This window comes from Gadus macrocephalus, chromosome 15 (genome assembly GCF_031168955.1).
Source record: "Gadus macrocephalus chromosome 15, ASM3116895v1".
Taxonomy (NCBI): Eukaryota; Metazoa; Chordata; class Actinopteri; order Gadiformes; family Gadidae; genus Gadus; species Gadus macrocephalus.
In genome coordinates, this window is record NC_082396.1 from 18,982,598 (window position 1) to 19,003,395 (window position 20,798).

Below are 20,798 nucleotides of genomic sequence, written 5' to 3' on the forward strand. Positions count from 1 at the left end.
ATCCTTTGATCATTTGAACAGCTTCCATGAATAACATACTCGGGTAACAGGCAGTTATTTTAACAGAATGTAGCTTACCGTATTGGCTGCGCACAAAAGAACAGTGCGTCACACATAGCTTATCCACTTTACAAGTGCAGGCGCCTAACAAAGCGCTTAACAGGTAGGCACGCAACCTTTTAGAATTGGAAATTTAACTCAATTTAACCGTATGCGTTGCACAAAAGAACAGTGCATGGCACTAAAAAAACATTGAAGAACTGAAAATGTTCGTGTGACCCTATAGCCCTTACATTCAAAACAATCACGTAGGCTACCTTTAGCCTATTCATCACCAAAGTAATGGTTGAAACGTAGGAGAAGAAGGTGCTCAAAACGTTTGTCTGATAGTCGATTTCTTTTAGGAGTGAGAACAAGACTCCCGAGGCTGAACAGCCTCTCCACAGGCGCACTGGAGGGTGTTGGGGTGTTGAAGCGTAAAAATAACGCCTTGAATGTGGGGAACTTGTTTAATGTGTCGATCTCGACTCCTGACTTAAGATAATCAGCAATTTCAGTCTCCACCGAATTTGAGTCCTCTTTGTCGTCTGTAAATGATGAAAAAAAGTCGGACTCGTCTTCTCCTCCGCTGACAGGTGCGGGTGGCAGCTCCTCTGGCAGTGGATGACCCTGGGCACGACACTCGGCAGCGAGCATGCACTTCGCTGCGTCTTTTTTGGCCTCATCCCTTAACCAGCGCAGTTTGAATTTAGGAATTGTCACTGCAGCCAGCAGAGCCTCTTTGCTATCCAGCGTGGATGCAAAACGTGTCTTTATGGCCTGCAAGATATTAAAATGAATTCATTTGAAACCTGTAAATCGATGTTCATTAAAGGTCATCACCATATAATACGCCTTATTGTTTCTGCATCCTGTTGGTTTTAAGCCTTCTTTTTTTCTCTGTATTTCTTGATTTCTACTTATTTATTATGACATCATTTTTAGTTGTAGCCCAAGTCATCCCTTTCCATTTTTCTCTTGGGCCTACAGTTAGGCTATAAGATTATTAATATTATTATTATTATTATTATAAGGCCTATTACGAAGAAGAAGAAGAAAAACGAAGTTACCTTGACTATGACATCGGGCAGGCCAGATGTCATCCGGGAGAGGTTGGCCTTTAGATCCAGTGTTTTCGTCATCAGGGCCTCCAGTGTGGGCAGGGTAGTCCCGTAAAAACAGTTATCCTCCCCTTGAAGTATATCTAGGGCCATGGCCAGCGGTTTGACGACTATGCAGTACTCTTTAACAAAGTGGTACTCCTTGTCAGTGATGCACCTCATGCCGAGCTGCGTGCATAAGCTTTGTAGGTCAGTGATGGTGATGTCTGTGATCCTACACAAAGCTTCGTAGAAGGAGTTCCACCTTGTTGATGTGGGAACCAGCAGCTTCCTCCTGCTGAATTTTTCCACGGTTTCTGATGCTACTGCTGACCTGCTTGCTTTGGTCCAGAGTGCCGAACATTTAGCGGTGGCACTCCTGTACACTGCTCGTGTGTCACTGTTGGAAGACAACCATTTCTCTATGTCGGTGGATATGAGATTCAGCGTGTGAGGCGCATCTGTGATGCGGAGGGAGACTGATCATGTCATTGGCATCACCATCAGAGCCGGACAGCACATTGTTCAGATCTTCAAATGTAACACTGTCACTCCTGTTTTCATCCTCTTCTTCTGAGTCTGAGGCCGTTTTGTGAAACACCTGGAATGCCTTGACGAAGTTAGATCCATTGTCAGTGACCGTGGCTGTCACTTTCCCACCGAGGCCATATGACATATGGATTTGTTCAATCTCCCCGGCAATTACATCATATGTGTGCCTTCCTCTCACTCGCCTACACGCGATCGCAGCTTTCCCTCGCTTCAGAGTGGAGGGCTGAATCCAATGTGCAGTCATCCCCATGAAGCTCTTGTTATTAGCTGTCCATAAGTCCGCTGTGGTAGAGATGTATTCCAGGCTATCGAATTGTTCTCTCAGTTCTTTCTCCATATCTCCATAACATTTGTCTAAGTAATTGGCAAAGGTTTTTCGATCCGGCATCGCTCCCCCTGTCTTGCTTGTCGTTGGTATTTTATTGATTATTCTACGAAAAGATGGAGACTCAACAGTAGAAATAGGGAGCATCTCCTCAACTACGTAACCAGCCACAAGCTTGTGGATTTCACTGGCGGACACCGTTTTAGCCACAGCCGAGCTAGCACTAAAACTAAGACGCTGTTGCTTAGCAGCCAGAGCACCACCACTGTCCTCCATTCCCTCGGCAGGACGTCCGACCAACTTGGTGGAGGGGTGTTTTGAGGAGATGTTTTTTTAAATTCGAGGTTGAGTTTTTGGCAGTTGACAGAAGTTTTCCACCTGCACACAGATTGCATTTGACCACTATGTTCTTCTTGTCCTTTTCGCTCTGTAACTCAAAATAATGAGCGTACCTCCAGGAATCTAAGGCTATCTTCTCGGCCATCTTGCCGCGGTACAAACACACGTAGCTTACACACACAGGTGCACGCGCACACACACACAGAGAGAGAGAGAGAGAGAGAGAGAGAGAGAGAGAGAGATGCAAGGAGCAGGGCAGCAGCATCTGACTAAATGCAGAAAACCCGGGACTTTACTTTCCTTATCGAGGGAAATTCTTAAAGTAACGGAGTAACGAGTGGTTATTTTGGAAATTAACGAGTTACTGATTACTGAATTCGCAAAACTAACGCGTTAGGTTACTCGTTACTGAAAAAAACGAATAAGAGTACTCTAACGCGTTAGTTGTAACGCGTTACCCCCAACACTGCTGACGTGTAAGTGTTGCCAGACAGTTACCATACTGGCCACACACATAATCGTCATCCCACACCTGTAGTTACATTAGCCCCCCCCCCCCCCCCCTCATACGATACTGTAGGATACATACTGTAATGGTCATGTTTGAAATTCCCTTAAAAGATAGAGTGGTGCATGCCCCCCACCCCTCGTGCGTGTCGGTGTGTCTGACCTGAGTCCATTTTGTTGCATTCTGCGGTGTACGGTGGTTCTGTGGACACCATACATGTCTGCGATCTCCTGCACCTTTAGGCCATGGGAGAGGTATCCCTCTATTGCCTCCAAGGGTATCTCCACGGTGGGTCTCCCGACCCTATGTTTCGCAAATTCGCACCCAGTACCTGTATCACTTGGGAAATATTTGTGTTTGCCACACTGGCGTCAAAACGTACCAGTGAGGATAGGTCGTCTATCCTATCTCCCAGAACACGCACTCTATCTATTGCATCTGTGTCTTGAACACGATTGTTCTCAACATCATCTGCCAAACTTCGGAGCGCATCAATAATCTCCTCCATTGGTGACCATGGACCTGACACGAACGTGAACAAGGAAATTACGAGCTAGTGACGTAGTTCCCGCCCAGACGCTGACGTTTTGGATTCCTCTTTGGATTCCGTTTTGGATTCCTCTTTGGATTCCTCTTTGGATTCCGTTTTGGATTCCGCTTTGGATTCCGTTTTGGATTCCGTTTTGGATTCCGTTTTGCGGATTGAAATGTCATTTGAATATCGCAACACACGGAGCGTGGCGAAGTGGATTGCAATCACGGGTACGCTATAGCTTTTCAATTTGAACAAAGGAACTCAAAGAATTTGACAAAATGTTATTCTATTGGTATTGTTATAACTTTTGCAAATTTAATTGAGGATTGCATTGTCACTTTGCATGTTAAAATACACTTTGAATAACGTATTTACAAATTGCATTATAAAATTGCATAATGAATTGTCAAATGCAGAATGTAATTGCAAATTGCATTGCCATTTGAATTTTGCTACATATATGCTTCCATACATTTGACATATGGTAATTTGATGTCTTTCTGTTTATTTTATAGTTTTACGAAAAAGAATGAGAGCAACAATGTAAACAGTAAAAGAACGTTGCATCGAAGAAACATTCTGGAGCTTTTATCATTCCACATTCTTTCTAGTTATCTATCTGTCTACTCCTTGCAAGGACGCAGTTGTTAGGACAGAATAAAAAGGCTCAAATAAATGTGTCTCAAGCATAGACCTGTGCTACTATTTTGTAATATAATATATTATATTTTCTCAGCAGCCCCACAAAGATGGGCAATCCTAAAAGAACATGTGACTATTGCACTGAAGCCTTGGAGTGACAAACGTTTGGAGAGCCGTGTCAACAGCATAGAAGCTGTACGGTACCATGACTCTAACATAAGGGAGGAATTGTTGGAGGTCAGGGAAAAAGTGACAGACCCTCTGACAAAGGTTGAAGCCCAAAGTGTGTCAGAAGAGGTTGGGTCATACCGAGCCTATTGAGGATAACATGAAGATGCTAGAAACTGCATTCTTCAATGTGGTTGTTGACAGAACCATTGGATCCTTAAAGGATTGGTTTGAAACACTGGGTGAGGTGAGAGCCAAATTTGGAGTGCTTCTCAATTTCAAATAAATGGATGCTGTGGAATTGAGCAACCAGTGAGACAAGCTCTGCAGCGCATTAAGCACTGGAGATGGAGGTGAAATTGATGGAAAGGAACTGGCTGCAGAAATTAGCAAGTTGCCGAGCTTGCCTTCTGATGACATGACTGCATTAGAGCTTCTCTCTTTCATCCAGATGTGACGCCCTGGCTTGAGCACTAGGCCTATTCCTCCCTCTCCCTGTAAGGCATAGCAGGGATATTGTTGTATATTGTTGTTTGTGTCTGGTGCTGTTCCCTTTGGCCTGCAGGAGGAGCTAGAGTGTTCCTGTCCTAATGAGGGAATTGGAGCCAGCCGTGTTCATGTCTGCCGGGGATATAGGCGGTGTACTGTGGCCCCATTCTCTCTCTTTCTGATAGACGCGGTCAGGGGCGGAGAGGGGCACTTTTTCGTACCGGGAGAGCTTACCGTACCGGCCTTGCGCTGAGTTGTTGTGGGGGGGAACGATTGCTCGTTCATGTGACCTACGGTACAGTGGCCGCAAGGGGGTGCCCGCGGCCCAAACTACTGCCGTGGCCCACATGAATGGACCGGCCCACCGGGAAAACTCCCGATCTTCCCGATGGCCACTCCGCCTCTGGGTGTGAAGTATTGCCCCAGTTTGTCTAGTATCGCACCGGACTCTCTGTTCTTCCTCCGTGAGTCTGAGGTTGTGCTTGTAAACATGGTGGCAATCCTTAACCCATTAGACTCCTGAGCGTTGCAACCTGCACCGGCTTCTCTGCATTGTCGATCCCGGCCGCATGCAGATAATCCTCAAAGTCTGAACGAAAGCTCAGTCATCTTCATGGGCTCTGGTGGCGGAATGTTGGAAGCCATCTTCTCCGCGCGGTGCTAATGCTATCAGGATAACTAAAACTTCTAACTACGTCTAGCAAAACAAATATATGCACGCTGTTCCAGTGGCAGGCAACGCATGACATAGAATAATACACAGTCGGAGTCGGACTGGGTCTCTTAGTAACATGTATTAACAGCTGCCCACTAATAGTCTTAGTAGGAGGGACTAATCTACTCTCCTAGTCCCTCCCACTTGTGGCTTTGAACCACAGCCTGCTCCCGGGATCCTCCCACTCACGGCTAGCTCTGGTCTGCAGAGACACTGTGGGATTATTTTTGACTTCCAGTCAGGCCCGCCTCCCTGGCTCGGAATTATAGCTTCTACATGTTCACATGAAGATACAGTTCACGTACTCTTGTGACGTCATGCCCTGCCCAGGCGCAGTGCTGTCTAGTGTAGTGGTTTACATAGGCTACTCCTTCTAAGGAGAGAGGCTGTCATACCGGAGGAGAGACCGTTATACACGAAAGAGAGAGTATGTGAGGGGAGAGAGAGGGTTGATACGTGAGGGGAGAGAGAGGGTTGATACCTGAGGAGAAAGTTTATACCAGGAGAGATATCGTTTATACCGGAGGAGGAGAGATAGTTTATATTGGAGGGGGAGGAGAAAGTTTATACCAGGACAGATAGTTTATACTGGAGGCAGATAAAGTTTATACTGGAGGAGGAGAGAGAGATTATACTGGAGGAGGAGAGATAGTATATACTGGAGGAGGGGAGAGATTATATCGGAGGAGGGGAGAGATTATACTGGAGGAGGAGAGAGAGTTTATACCAGGAGAGATAGTTTATACCTGGGGAGGAGAGATAGTTTATACCAGGAGAGATAGTTTATACCTGGGGAGGAGAGGTAGTTTAAACTGGGGGAGGAGAGATAGTTGATACCAGGGGAGGAGAGATAGTTTATATTGGAGGGGGAGGAGAAAGTTTATACCAGGACAGATAGTTTATACTGGAGGCAGATACAGTTTATACTGGAGGAGGAGAGAGAGATTATACTGGAGGAGGAGAGATAGTATATACTGGAGGAGGGGAGGGATTATATCGGAGGAGGGGAGAGATTATACTGGAGGAGGAGAGAGAGTTTATACCAGGAGAGATAGTTTATACCTGGGGAGGAGAGATAGTTTATACCAGGAGAGATAGTTTATACCTGGGGAGGAGAGGTAGTTTAAACCGGGGGAGGAGAGATAGTTTATACCAGGGGAGGAGAGATAGTTTAAAACGGGGGAGGAGAGATAGTTTATACCGGGGGAGGAGAGATAGTTTATACTGGAGGAGGAGAGAGTTTGTCCGTGGAGCGATAGTTTATACCGGAGAAGTAGGGAGTTTATACCAGGGGAAAGATGTCGTCTGCTGGGTCAGACCGAGACCAGGATGCGGGAGCGGGAGTTAACGCATGGCCCAGGGGACTGCCCCCCCACACCGTGTTCGTTATCCTGGAATCACCGGAATCCCTCAACCTGCAGAGGTGAGTGGGCTGCATAAGGCTCTCTGTTAACTACCTGTTTTAGGTTGATGAAGTTCGATTTCTAGCAGTCTGAAAAACTTGAGTCAGAGAGAGAGAGAGAGAGGTAGAGAGTGAGAGAGAGAGAGAGAGAGAGAGAGAGAGAGAGAGAGAGAGAGAGAGAGAGAGAGAGAGAGAGAGAGAGAGAGAGAGAGAGAGAGAGAGAGAGACAAGAATGGAACACACCCCATGTGTGGCTTGTATTAATTTGAAGGGACATGACTCAGCAAAAAATGCAAACAAACACACACACACACACACACGCGCGCGCACACACACACACACACACACACACACACACACACACACACACACACACACATATACAGCTGACTAAGGACTTAGCTCAGGAAGCAACCAAGAATGTCCTTACCACACATAACCTGACCAGTCTGTGTATCTATCTATCTGTCTATATGTCCAAATGTCTGTCTGTCTTCATGTCTGCCTACATGTCTGACTGTCTGTCTGCCGGCCTACTTGCTGTCTGTCTGTCTACCCGTCTGTCTCTGTGTCAAACCGGAGTCCAAACTGTCCAATCTCTCTAACCCTAACAATTGTGCACTCAACCATGCGGATATAAACCAAAACTACAAGAATAATTCAACTAAATCAAATTCCTCAAATAACGAAACTGCTTTAAAGGACAACTCCAGTGTAAAAATTAATTTGGGATATGTTTTGCATGATAACGAGTTGGATTGTTCGTTTTGGAGCACAAAAACCGCATATAGACGCCTTATGCATTTGGCTGTTTTTAGCCGATTCCATTAAAACGCTATAAACTTGGAATGATAGGGGCATGTGTTATGGCAAAAAAACTAAATCGCTATTTTAAACCACTTAAAAGGCTAAAAGAAGCCTGACACTTCTTTGGTAGTATAATAAAGGTCTTAATATATAAAAGGAGGCATTGATTACTTTGTGTACAGATTGTTTATTTAAAAGGACATTTTATACACACGGTACCATCAGTAGTTCACCCGTCGTCGCCATCTTGTTTTATATGTTAAAACCCTTATCATATAAAACGACCAAGTGTCGGGCTACTTCTAGCCTTTTAAGTTGTTTAAAATAGCGATTTAGTTTTTACCATAACACATGCCCCCATCGTTCCAAGTTTATAGCGTTTTGGTAGAATCGGCTAAAAATAGCCAACTTAAGAATGCGTCTACACACGCTTTTTTGCTCCCAAACGAACATTCCAACTCGTTATCATATTAAACATATCCCAGATCCATTTTACACCGGATTTGTCCTTTAAGTTCTAAAATATCGGAACAAGAGACAGAGAATGTTTGCATTATATATACTTAATTTCATCGGCCAAGATCTGTCTGTCTCCGGGTCCTACCAGAGTCCCACCTGTCTGTCTTCCTGTCTTTTTGTTTCGATCCTACCAGAGCTCTTACTGTCTGTCTCCCTGTCTGTGTGTTCTACCGGAGTCCTTCCTTTGTGTTTACTTGTCTGTCTCAGGGTCCTACCAGAGTACTACCCGTCTGTCTACCTCTCTTTCTGTCTCCGGGTCCTACCAGAGTACTACCTGTCTGTCTACATGTCTGTTTGTCTCAGGGTTCTACCAGAGTCCTATCTGTCTGCCCACCTGTCTGTCTGTCTCAGGGTTCTACCAGAGTCCTACCTGTCTGTTTGTCTCAGGGTTCTACCAGAGTCCTATCTTACTGCCCACCTGTCTGTCTGTCTCAGGGTTCTAGCAGAGTCCTACCTGTCTGTCTGTCTGTCTGTCTCAGGGTCCTAACAGAGTCCTACCTGTTTGTCTACCTGTCTGTCTGTCTCAGGGTTCTACCAGAGTCCTACCTGTCTGTCTGTCTCAGGGTCCTACAAGAGTCCTACCTGTTTGTCTACCTGTCTGTCTGTCTCAGGGTCCTACCAGAGTCTGGTATCGTTGTTGATATGGAAGAAGATCTTCTCCCTCAGGACTCCTTCTACCAGATAAAGAGCCAGCCAATCAGGTAGCATCTCTATAAAGAGCAAGCCAATCTGCTAGCATCTCTATAAAGAGACAGACAATAAGTTGGCGTCCCTATGTCATCTCACGTGAATGAATTTTGATGATAGTGGCTCCCCTTGTCACCTGTCTTCTCTTTCTCTCTGTTTCAAGTTCTCCAGCGATGGCCTCCTGCTTCTCCTCCTCCTCTTCAACACTCATGTCGACCGTGACATCCAGGTGAGAGAAGAGGTGATAGAGCTGGGATAGAGCGGTTTTACATGAAGGTATCATGAAGGCGATAGAGGCTTGATATAGTAGTGATAGAGAGAATAGAGGCTTGATATAGTAGTGATAGAGGGTGATAGACCTTTGATAGAGAATTGTTAGAGAGGTGATAGAGGGTGATATATGAGTGATAGGGGGGCACAGAGGAGTGATAGAGGGTGATAGACCTTTGATAGAGAGGTGCTAGCGAGGTGATAGAGGGTGATATATGAGTGATAGGGGAAGGTATGGGGGGGAAGAGGAGTGATGCCTGGTTGACACCGCAGTCGGTGTGTGTGAATGAGCTAAATTCCCTGATGTAATGTAATGTAATAAAGGTTGATAGAGGGAAGATAGAGGGTGATAGAGGAGTGAATAACAGTTGACCCCTGATCTAGGGTCCTCCTGCGCCAGGAGTTGATGCGGCAGCAGGTGAGGGAGGAGGACCGGAAGGAGGCGCAGCAGCAGTCCCTGCACCTCCTCACCTGCTCCTCTCCGCCCATCCCCCTCTCCCCCGGTCCCCCGCCCTGCCCTCCCCCTCAGGTCCCCCTGGAGGTGCTCAAGGTACCTTACAGAGGATGTGGATATATGTTATTTATGTATAATGTATATATGTTTAGCATGGAAAACAAGCTATGTATATAATATATATAATGTATTGGTTGTGGACATATGATGTAAATAGTATATATAGTGAATATAAAATGTATGTATAATGTATATATAATGTATGCAAAGTACAGGTATACATAATGTGTGCATAATGTATCTACATTGTATGTTATGTATATATAATGTTTGTTTATATATTTAATGTAAACATAATGTATGTAATGTGTGTTTAATGTCTATACTGTGTCTCCAGGTGCAGACTCACCTGGAGAACCCCACCAGGTATCACCTCCAGGAGGCCCAGAGACAGCAGCTCAGGCACTACTGGGCAGCCACTGCAGCCAATCGCTGCAGTGGCACTCCCCTACTGCCCGGCACCGCCTCCAAGCTTGTTCCCGACCCCTCCCCCCCCAGTGCTCCCCTTCAAGTTCTCAGTCTCGCCACCAAAATAGAGGTACAGATGAACACTATCTCTGAAATCTATACTATGTATACTAAACAACATGTACATAACTAGACTGTAAAATGTAATGTTAAAATTATGTAATACATATTATACACACACTGTTTAATATCTATATAACATATAAATAATAGTATGAATGGCTGAATGTGATTTCCAGTCATCTGATTTGTTGATTGAGATCAAGGACACAGTGATCGATGACATCATCAGTCTGGAGTCCAGCTTCAACGAGGACTTCCTCATCCACTCTCAACCAGACATGGTAACCATAGCAACACACACACACACACACACACATACACAGACACACACACACACACACACACACACACACACACACACACACACACACACACACACACACACACACACACACACACACACACACACACACACACACACACACACACAACACACACACGGACACTGAGACAATAAAATTATATTTGATTTATTGAACAAAGTAACAAAGTGCTTCACAAGCATAAATAACGAAGACGCCAATACTAGGACAGACAACACAAGAAAAAGTAAGTACAACATAACGTAACCTAAAATAACAAATAACAGTATTGCGTTGTGATGTTGCGTTCAATTAGGAAGCATGTTGCTTACACAGGAATAATATAACACAGCGTTGTGTTACAATGTGAAAAATGTTGCTCATAGAGGAATAATAGAACAGTGTTGTGTTACAATTTGAAAAGTGTTGTTCATAGAGGAATAATAGAACACAGCGTTGTGTTACAATAGGAAAAGTTGCTACCAGAGGAATGCTGAGTCATCAAACAGCACATTTTGTTTTTTTCAAAAAAAGTCGACTGAAGCAATATGATTTCCTGTTTCCCAGAGAGAGGGAAGGAAAGAGTATCAGCCTCTCTTAGTCTATGTGCATCAGGTTCTGTGTCTCGGTCGGTGTGTGTCGGTCAGAGTTTGTGTGTCGGTCAGAGTGTGTAAGTGTGTGTGTGTGTGTGTGTGTGTGTTTGTACAGTCTCAATGGCAACATGAGGATCTTAGTTGTTTTAACAGCAAGTGAGAAGAGCTGCGAGAACGAGGTAAGATGTTCAGTAGTTCTGCTAGTGCCTTAGGTTAGGGTTGGAGGAGAGGATAGAGTCAGGGGTTAGAGTCAGGGGTTATACGTTAGGGTCAGGGGTTAGAGGTCAAGGTTTAGAGCTAATAGGTCACAGTTTAGATGTTAGGGTTAGAGGTTAGAGACAGGTGTAACCTGTAAATGGTCAGAGGTTGGAGGTCAGGGGTTCGAGGTTGGGGGCAAGAGGCCAGGGGTCTGAGATTGGAGGAAGCAGTGCTCTGTTATGTTACAGACTGTATGAAGCAGTACTGGTTTATGTTACAGACTGTATGAAGCAGTACTCTATTATGTTACAGACTGTATGAAGCAGTACTCTGTTATGTTACAGATCGTATGAAGCAGTTCTCTGTATGTTATACAGGTCAGGCTTGATGTCATTGACAGTTCCTTGGAAAAATGACCACAAACACTGAATCTTAATGGCCCTGAATTATTTTGGGTTGTCTTTGGCCTGCTTCATTTTGTGATTGTATTTTGTCCTGCTTTATGATTTCCTCTTTGCAGCTGCTGGATGTGTACAGCAGTGCTGGGTCAGACGACCCCAGCATCACCACTAGCAAGAGTTCCCTTGGCAACCTGCAGTCTGCAAAGAGGGAGCCTCAAGGTCAGCCACTAATGTAGTACTAATGTGCTTGCTTATATAGTACTAATGTACAGCTGATGAATGTATTGTTGATGCAGTACTATGTAGTACTAATGGACTGCTGATATAGAACTTATGAAGAATGAATGTACTGCTGATGCAGTACTAATGTACTTCTGATTTAGGACTAACATACTGTTGATGTCGTACTTTTTTACTGCTGATGTAGTATTTTTACACTATAGATGTAGTAATATTGTTCCACTATTACTTATATAGTGCTAATGTACTTCTGATGTAGTACTAATGTGGTATGAATGTACTGCTGGTTAAGTACTAATATACTGCTGACGTTGTGCTATTGTATTGCTGATGTAGTACTTTACACAACGGATGTAGTAATATTGTACTGCTATCACTAATGTAGTACTAATGTACTACAAATTCCCCCCTGGGATCAATAAAGTATCAATCTATCTATCTATCAATATATGTATACGTTTATATATCTCATGTTTATATGTATATATGTTTATATCCCATGTTATATCTATATATGTGTATTTATATATATATATATATGTATCTCATATTGTATATGTATATATGTAACATGTTATATTTCAGTAGATGTGGAGACCAAAGTACTAGCAAAGGAACGTCAGAAGAAAGACAACCACAATCTCAGTAAGTACTTCAATAATTCTACATCATACTATTCATACTAACATATATTATTGCATTGTTAATGTTATTAGGAATTCACAAAGTATCTGTGGATAATTGTTGTTATTCTAGAGTTTGGGTTTTCTTAGGTATTCACAGTGAATCTGTGTGGATATAATTCAATATGATTTATTTTTATTATTATGTAAATTTGAATGCAGTGCGAGCTAGTCATTATCAGGATATATGTACTGACCGGGTGGTGGTTCAAGACCCCTGAAGGTTATTCTAATTATTATTATTATATTATTATATATTATTATATCATTCCAAAAATGATTGTATTGATTTTAAAATGGTTGTCCTGCTAATGAACATTTGTCAAATCAGCAAGATGGGATGTTGTGAAATAGCGTCCATAGCAACGGTCTGCTATGCAGAGATAACAGGCCGCTGAATGCCAGTATTGACCAATCAGAATCTGATACAATATGCAGTCGAGAGACGGCGGAGATTCAACATCAACGACCGGATCCAGGAGCTCGGGGCTATGATCCCAAGATCAGCTGACCAGTAAGTGTCTCTCTCTCACACACACACACACACACACACACACACACACACACACACACACACACACACAAACACACACGGTGATGGTGTTATACTGGGCGATGTTGATGGTGCTATACTGTGAATGGTCTTTATGGTGTCATACTCTGGATGCTGTGGTTGATGCTGTGGATGGTATTGATGGTGTTATACTGGGCGGTGTTGATGGTGTTATACTGGGTGGTGTTGATGGTGCTATACTGTGAATGGTCTTGATGGTGTCATACTCTGGATGGTGTGGTTGGTGCTGTGGATGGTATTGATGGTGTTGTACTGGGCGTTGTTGATGGTGTTATACTTGGCGTTGTTGATGGTGTTATACTGGGCGTTGTTGATGGTGTTATACTGGATGGTGTTGATGGTATTTAGGGAGCTGCGCTGGAACAAGGGGACCATCCTGAAGGCTTCAGTGGATTACATCCGCCGGCTGCAGAAGGAGCAGCAGAGGGCCCGAGACCTGGAGGTCCGACAGAGGACCCTGGAGAACAGCAACAGGGCCCTGGAGCTACGAGTCCAGGTAACACAACAGTAGATCCCTATGGCTCACCCAGGCCACACACCTGGTACACGCCCAGCGTACACACCTGGTACACACCCAGCTGACACACCTGGTACACACCCAGCTAACACACCTGGGGCCGTATTCACAAAGGATCTTAGGGCTAAAAGTAGGTCCTAACTGGCGAATTTAGGAGTAACTCCTAAAAATAATGGGCGTGTCACTCTTAAATTTAGGACTCCTAACTTTTTTCACAAAGAGCAATTCACAAAGTATTTTAAGACTAAAAGTAGCACCTAAGTCTAGGAGAGCTTAAAAGTCCTCAAGAGGACTCCTAACTCAGTAAGACCTATTCACAAAGAATCTTAAAATGCCTGCGAGACGAAATGTTAGGGTATTCAACTTATTGTGGAGTTAATGCGCGATGCAATAACATCCCCGACTAACAGGAATAATCCGATTAGTCCCGAAATAAAATTTTATAAAAATTATAAATTATAAAAAATAAAATATAACTTATAAAAAATAAAAATAATTGCGCCATCAAAAGACGAGGACGTGTTCGTCAATAGGAAGAAAGTGCATTCCATCAACACGCAGGTTGTTTTTGATGCAAATTGATGCAAATTTTTAACATAGCCTACTGGATGTTGTTGCAAAGTGGCCTGGATCTTCAGCTACCCATGATTCGCGCATTTTAATGGTGAGCGGTCTGAGGCAGCTTTTTGAGATGTACCAGTTGGGTGTCACTTGCTGGGTGACAGTGACTATCCATGCAAGACGTGGCTCTAGACACCCGTCCCTACCTCAATCCACAACCGGGAGCACAGTTAAAGTGTAACATGTAAGTGATTACGCAGATTACGCTTAGTCCTATGCGTAAAACACATCGTATTGGCTCTTTGCGAGCACACAAACGTACACGAAATGTTGTGGAGAGAGGAATTGGGCAGATGAAACGTCGGTTTCATGTCCTCCACGGCGAACTACGCCTCACCCCAGAGAGGGCAAGCACAGTAATCACTATGTGCCATTCTACACAACCTCTGCAAGCGGAGGAACATTCCACAGCCAGACGATGATGATGATGATGATGATGATGGCGATCAACATTACAAGGAATTTGGCCGTGTGGAACCGAGTGGACAGGCATTTAGGGATCACTTTGAAAACACATTTTAGGTAAACACCTTGGCACAAATCAGTCAACACTTGGGTAGTTCGTAACATTTATTTTCTTTTAGATTTTACGTATTTTTATTGTTTGCTTTCTCTCTCTCTTGAACGTGCAGGCTACAACGTCATTATCGTGGTCTGCACAAAATTGTCATCATGCGTGTATTCTGCTAACTGCACTATAACTACTTAATAGGAATTCATTTCTAGCCTAGGCTATTTCCTTGTTTTTCGGTGATTCAGTGGGCTCGTCTGAACAACCAATCACCGAACTGACCGCTTCTAAACTCGTGCACGAGAATTGACGTAATCCATAGCAACGGCGCGTCACTCTTAGTTCACTCTTTGTGATTTATCCTTAGTAAGAGTAGGTCTCAGCGGCTTTGTGAATAACTTTTAAGAAAAAACTCCTACGTAAAATGTTTTAGTGCGAGTTAGGAGCACTCCTAGCGGTAAGATAAAATGCTTTGTGAATACGGCCCCTGGTACACACCCAGCTAACACACCTGGGGCCGTATTCACAAAGGATCGTAGGGCTAAAAGTAGGTCCTAACTGGCGAATTTAGGAGTAACTCCTAAAGATACTGGGCGTGTCACTCTTAAATTTAGGACTCCTAACTTTTTTTACTAAGAGCAACTCACAAAGTATTTTAGGCCTAAAAGTAGCACCTAAGTCTAGGAGAGCTTAAAAGTCCTCAAGAGGACTCCTAACTCAGTAAGACCTATTCACAAAGAATCGTAAAATGCCTGCGAGACAAAATGTTAGGGTATTCAACTTGTTGTGGAGTTAATGCGCGATGCAATAACATCCCCGACTAACAGGAATAATCTGATTAGTCCCGAAATAAAATGTTTGGCCACACTACGTTATTTAGCAACAGGGGAAATGCAACTTTGCAATGCCGACGATTTAAAATTATCGCAACCATCAGTCAGCCGTGCCATAAACTTTCCTTTGGACATTCAACAATTACACAGGATCAAAGCCAACTTCATGGCAATTGCAGGTATGCCCGGTGTGGTCGGTGCTATTGACGGGGCGCACATAAAAATAATTGCGCCATCAAAAGACGAGGACGTGTTCGTCAATAGGAAGAAAGTGCATTCCATCAACACGCAGGTTGTTTTTGATGCAAATTTTAACATAGCCTACTGGAGGTTGTTGCAAAGTGGCCTGGATCTTCAGCTACCCATGATTCGCGCATTTTAATGGTGAGCGGTCTGAGGCAGCTTTTTGAGATGTACCAGTTGGGTGTCACTTGCTGGGTGACAGTGACTGACCATGCAAGACGTGGCTCTAGACACCCTACCTCAATCCACAACCGGGAGCACAGTTAAAGAATAACATGGAAGTGATTACGCAGATTACACTTAGTCTTATGCGTAAAACACATCGTATTGGCTCTTTGACGCCTTTTATTTGCTGAATCCATATTTATTATTGTTTACTGATTTCTTCCATATATGCTAGAGCACACAAACATACACGAAATGTTGTGGAGAGAGGAATTGGGCAGATGAAACGTCGGTTTCATGTCCTCCACGGCGAAATACGCCTCACCCCAGAGAGGGCAAGCACAGTATTCACTGTATGGGCCATTCTACACAACCTCTGCAAGCGGAGGAACATTCCACAGCCAGACGATGATGATGATGATGTTGATGATGATGATGATGATGATGATGATGATGATGATGATGATGATGATGATGATGATGATGATGGCGATCAACATGACAAGGAATTTGGCCATGTGGAACCGAGTGGACAGGCATTTAGGGATCACTTTGAAAACACATTTTAGGTAAACACCTTGGCACAAATCAGTCAACACTTGGGTAGTTCATAACATTTAGTTTCTTTTAAATTGTACATATTTTTATTGTTTGCTTTCTCTCTCTCTTGAACGTGGAGGCTACAACGTCATTATCGTGGTCTGCACAAAATTGTCATCATGTGTGTATTCTGCTAACTGCACTATAACTACTTAATAGGAATTCATTTCTAGCCTAGGCTATTTCCTTGTTTTTCGGTGATTCAGTGGGCTCGTCTGAACAACCAATCACCGAACTGACCGCTTCTAAACTCGTGCACGAGAATTGACGTAATCCATAGCAACGGCGCGTCACTCTTAGTTCACTCTTTGTGATTTATCCTTAGTTAGAGTAGGTCTCAGCGGCTTTGTGAATAACTTTTAAGAAAAAACTCCTACGTAAAATGTTTTAGCGCGAGTTAGGAGCACTCCTAGCGGTAAGATAAAATGCTTTGTGAATAAGGCCCCTGGTTCATACCCAGCGCACACACCAGGTAAACACCCAGTGCACACACCTGGTAAACACCCAGCTCAAACACCTGGTACACACCCAGCTCAAACACCTGGTACATACAAGCTCACACACCTGGTACACACCCAGCTAACAAACCTGGTTCAAACCAAGCTCAAACCCTGGTACACATCCAGGTGTGTGTACCACACATCCAGGTGTGTACTGTGTACCACACAACTGATACACAACCAGCGCAAACACCTGGTACACTCACAGGTCACACACCTGGTACACCAAGGCATCACACCTGGTACACACCCAGGTCACACATCTGGTACACATCCATGTCACACACAGGGTACACCCAGGCCACACACCTGGTACACACAGGTAACACAGTTCACGCACCTGGTAGACACAGGTCACACACGTGGTACACACAGGTAGCACGTTTGTTACACACAGGTAACCCACCTGGTACACAGCCAGGAAGGCAACACACCTGGTACACACAGCTAACCCACCTGTACACACAGGTAACTCACCTGTTTCCTTGTTGGTTTTGCAGGAGCTGGAGCTCCGGGCAGGTAGCCTGTCATCTCTCTCCAGCTGCTCCAGCATCTCCTCCCTTCACCCCACCTTTGCCTCATCAGCTCCTGCTATGGCGGCCATGTTGAACCCGCCCCTGGTTTCCATGGTGAGCACGCCTCCTGACCAGGAGCCCTTGAGTTTTGCGGAGATGGAGGATCCCCGGGGAGCCCCACCCGTGTTCTCCCTGGACCTGCTGGGTTTGGGAGTCCTGGAGGACCTCCTGATGGAGGAGGCTGGAGGGGCCGCCCCCCTTCCCCACGGAGTGTCCAGGGACCACGGGAGGAGGAGCCGATTCAGTATGGAACAGCAGGACTGAGGAGCCATGGTGCTCATCTACGTTACCAGGGTTCACCTGCAGTGCATTGACGAGGGGAAGCCATTGTAGCCTGGTTAAGGCTGTAACCAGGTTTCTTAAGGGCCGTTTGAGACCCGAGCCCGGTTAGTTAACCTGCCTACCCCTAGACGGAACCAGGGTCAGGGCAGCTAGGTAACCTCCATAACGTTATCCTTATCCAACGTTATTAATCACGCAAACACCGTATACGTTATAACTTTAGTAATGAGTATGTTAATCCTGGTTTACTGAAGTGTAATGTCTAGTAATGAGTATGTTAATAATACTTTAAAGTACTGTAATAGGCCTAGTAATGAGTATGCTTACACTAGTTTAAAGTACTTTAATAGGCCAGTAATGAGTATGTTAATGATAGTTTAAAGGAGTTTAATAGGCCTAGTAATGAGTATGGTAATAATAGTTTAAAGTAGGCCTACTGTAAAAGGCCTAGTAATGAGTCCCTCAACGACCTATATGGAACATATGGCCTGTGTTAACTATATGAACTAGCTAAATGTGTAGTTAAAGGTCCCATGGCATGACAGTTTCACTTAATGAGGTTTTCTAACATGAATATGAGTCCCCTTAGCCTGCCTATGCTCCACCAGTAGCTAGAAATGGCGTTAGGAGTGAAACGAGCACTAGGTATCCTGCTCTGCCTTTGAAAAAAAAAAAGGTTGTGCCTCGGCAGCGGGGCTCCGGTGGGAGACAATCGTGGTTCTCCTCCATGTCAAGGTTCAGTCAACTTCAGATTGATGTGGAAGTGGAAGAATCAGAGACGTCGGAGAACCCGACGCAGTCGGTTTGAGATTCATAATATCGTCTGGAGGGGCACACAGCTTTTGTCCGTGACAATATATAGGCCTATTATATGATATAGTTATCTATGTACAATATGATATTATTTATAGAGCTCCAGGACTCCCGCCGGATCACCCGGAGTGTTATTGAATATTTAGCCCACAGCACACGGCAAAAAGCTGTGCGCGCCTCGCCATTGCGATACATCCACTGTAACACGAGCGCACGGTGAGCCTACCGTGGCCGCAAGCACCATCCACCTTGACCCGCCTCTAAAAAACGGCACGTTTGTGGAAAGCTCTTTGTGGGACTGGCTCATAGTGGCTGTAATTTCTGCAACAAGGCTGAATTAACACACTTCTCCAAGACAAGTTACTACGACACACTCTCACTCTTCTTCTTACTTGACTGTAACACTGAGTTGATTCAACCATTTCAAACTGTAGAACAGTTCAGCTATTCTAATTTGATCTAACTTTATTGTGTATGTATGTTTTATCACATTAGCTATTTCTTTAACTCTTAAACTTTTTTGGATTTCAACCATTTGGAATTTTCCAAATGGTATGAATGTGTCCGTTAACTCCTCGTTTCACTTGATGCAAGCCATTCAACATTTATTTACGTCTTTAAATATGCAGCTTTATTAAACCATATTTTCAAACTCACTTTGCACTACAGCACTCAATGCATTTTCTAGTGGTCGTTATGGTCCTCAACATGCGCGCAGATTCATGCGCGCAGATGTTACTAGGGACGGGGGGGATATGACGCCCTCAGATTCATAGTGACCCCCCCCCCCCCGTTTGTGTGCCACGACTAATGGTGCGTTCCCGTCGTGCATGAATGTCGGTATTTCCGAGCTCCAAGTAAGAATTTGAATCAGAACCCCCACCCCCCCCCCCCCCCCCCCGTGAAGTCGGATCTCCAACTCGGAAAGTCAGATATTAATCTCACCAGCCAGACATAGAATTCATGCTATATTCTACTCATGTAAACAGTAGTTAGTTACATGTTTTGTTGTACGTTTGTGAGGCTGGGAAGCACTGGGAGCACTCAAATTTGGGGTTACGTTGTTTCGAGCTCCAAGTTCCGACTTTCAGTGTAAATTGAACACACCATAAATTGAACTCACTCCCCAGGGTCCTAAAGAGGATGGCACTTGCGGCTGTACCTGTTGCGGTGATCATTGTCTACTATGACAGAGCGGGTGCTTCATGAAGAAACAAAATGAAGAAGCAAAAAACAATCAGAGCGTTTATTCAAAAAACAAACATATTAAACGGCATTTGCTCTTACCTGAAATAGGCTCAATGTAAAATAAAAGTATTTTTAGGCCGTAGGTGAACAGCTTGAATGTTTTTTTCATTTTTATGTATAATCTTATTTTAACAAAAAAAATCCTAAATACATTTTGAGTGTGCCTGGCTCTGGCCCATATATTAATACCTTGTCATTCTCTTTAGATAGCTACCTAGCGCTAGCATATTAATACCATTTCATTCTCTGTAGCTAGCAAGAGATTGTTGATGGTGGTGCCCATATCATCTGCTGAGGCTGAGCGCAGTTTCTGGGTTACGCAGATTGAAGACTTTGCAATCAATCATGATGCAAAAAAGACTCAATGGCATTGCTGTGAGGCATATTCACCAAGAGAGGCTTGACAGACTGGACAGAAAAGAAATTGCCCAGAGAGTATGTTAATAATAGTTTATAGTAGGCCTACTGTAATAGGCCTAGTAATGATTATGGCAATACTATAAGTACTGTAACAGGCCTCGTAATGAGCATGGTAATACTGGTTTAAAGTACTTTAATAGGCCAGTAATGAGTACTATGTTAATTATAGTTTTAAGGAGATTAATAGGCCTAGTATTGAGTATGGTAATAATAGTTTAAAGTACTGCAATAATGAGTATGTTAATAATAGTTTAAAGTACTTTAATAGGCCTTGTAATGATGGTAGCTTCATTATGACGTCACGGGAATGAAACCTGTGGAGAAAATACAAAATAAA

At 44.0% G+C, this 20,798-nt stretch overlaps 2 protein-coding genes across 3 annotated transcripts in view; both read left to right on the forward strand.

The window, feature by feature from the left end:
* Positions 1–20,798, forward strand: part of LOC132472981 (transmembrane protein 26-like) — a 277,070-nt gene that overhangs the window by 135,381 nt on the left and 120,891 nt on the right. The gene's annotated exons all lie outside the window — the stretch shown is intronic.
* On the forward strand, positions 6,472–19,449 carry LOC132472946 (transcription factor E3-like). Of its 2 annotated transcripts, XM_060072833.1 has the most exons (11): positions 6,472–6,835; positions 8,752–8,841; positions 8,991–9,056; positions 9,482–9,647; positions 9,949–10,149; positions 10,340–10,423; positions 11,756–11,855; positions 12,465–12,521; positions 12,998–13,073; positions 13,482–13,629; positions 17,624–19,449. In XM_060072833.1, the coding sequence occupies exons 1-11, from the start codon at positions 6,711–6,713 to the stop codon at positions 17,960–17,962; spliced, it is 1,452 nt and encodes a 483-aa protein (XP_059928816.1). In that variant the 5' UTR covers positions 6,472–6,710; the 3' UTR covers positions 17,963–19,449. The 2 variants fall into 2 exon arrangements, with proteins under 2 accessions (XP_059928816.1, XP_059928817.1); XM_060072834.1 differs by lacking the exons at positions 6,472–6,835; positions 8,752–8,841 and having other exon boundaries at positions 9,498–9,647.

Coding starts and splice junctions, on each gene's coding strand:
- LOC132472946 (XM_060072833.1), top strand. CDS start 6,711: ATGTCGTCTGCTGGGTCAGACCGAGACCAGGATGCGGGAGCGGGAGTT. Junction 8,842..8,990: donor ATAAAGAGCCAGCCAATCAG/GTAGCATCTCTA, acceptor CTCTGTTTCAAG/TTCTCCAGCGATGGCCTCCT. Junction 10,150..10,339: donor GTCTCGCCACCAAAATAGAG/GTACAGATGAAC, acceptor TTGTTGATTGAG/ATCAAGGACACAGTGATCGA.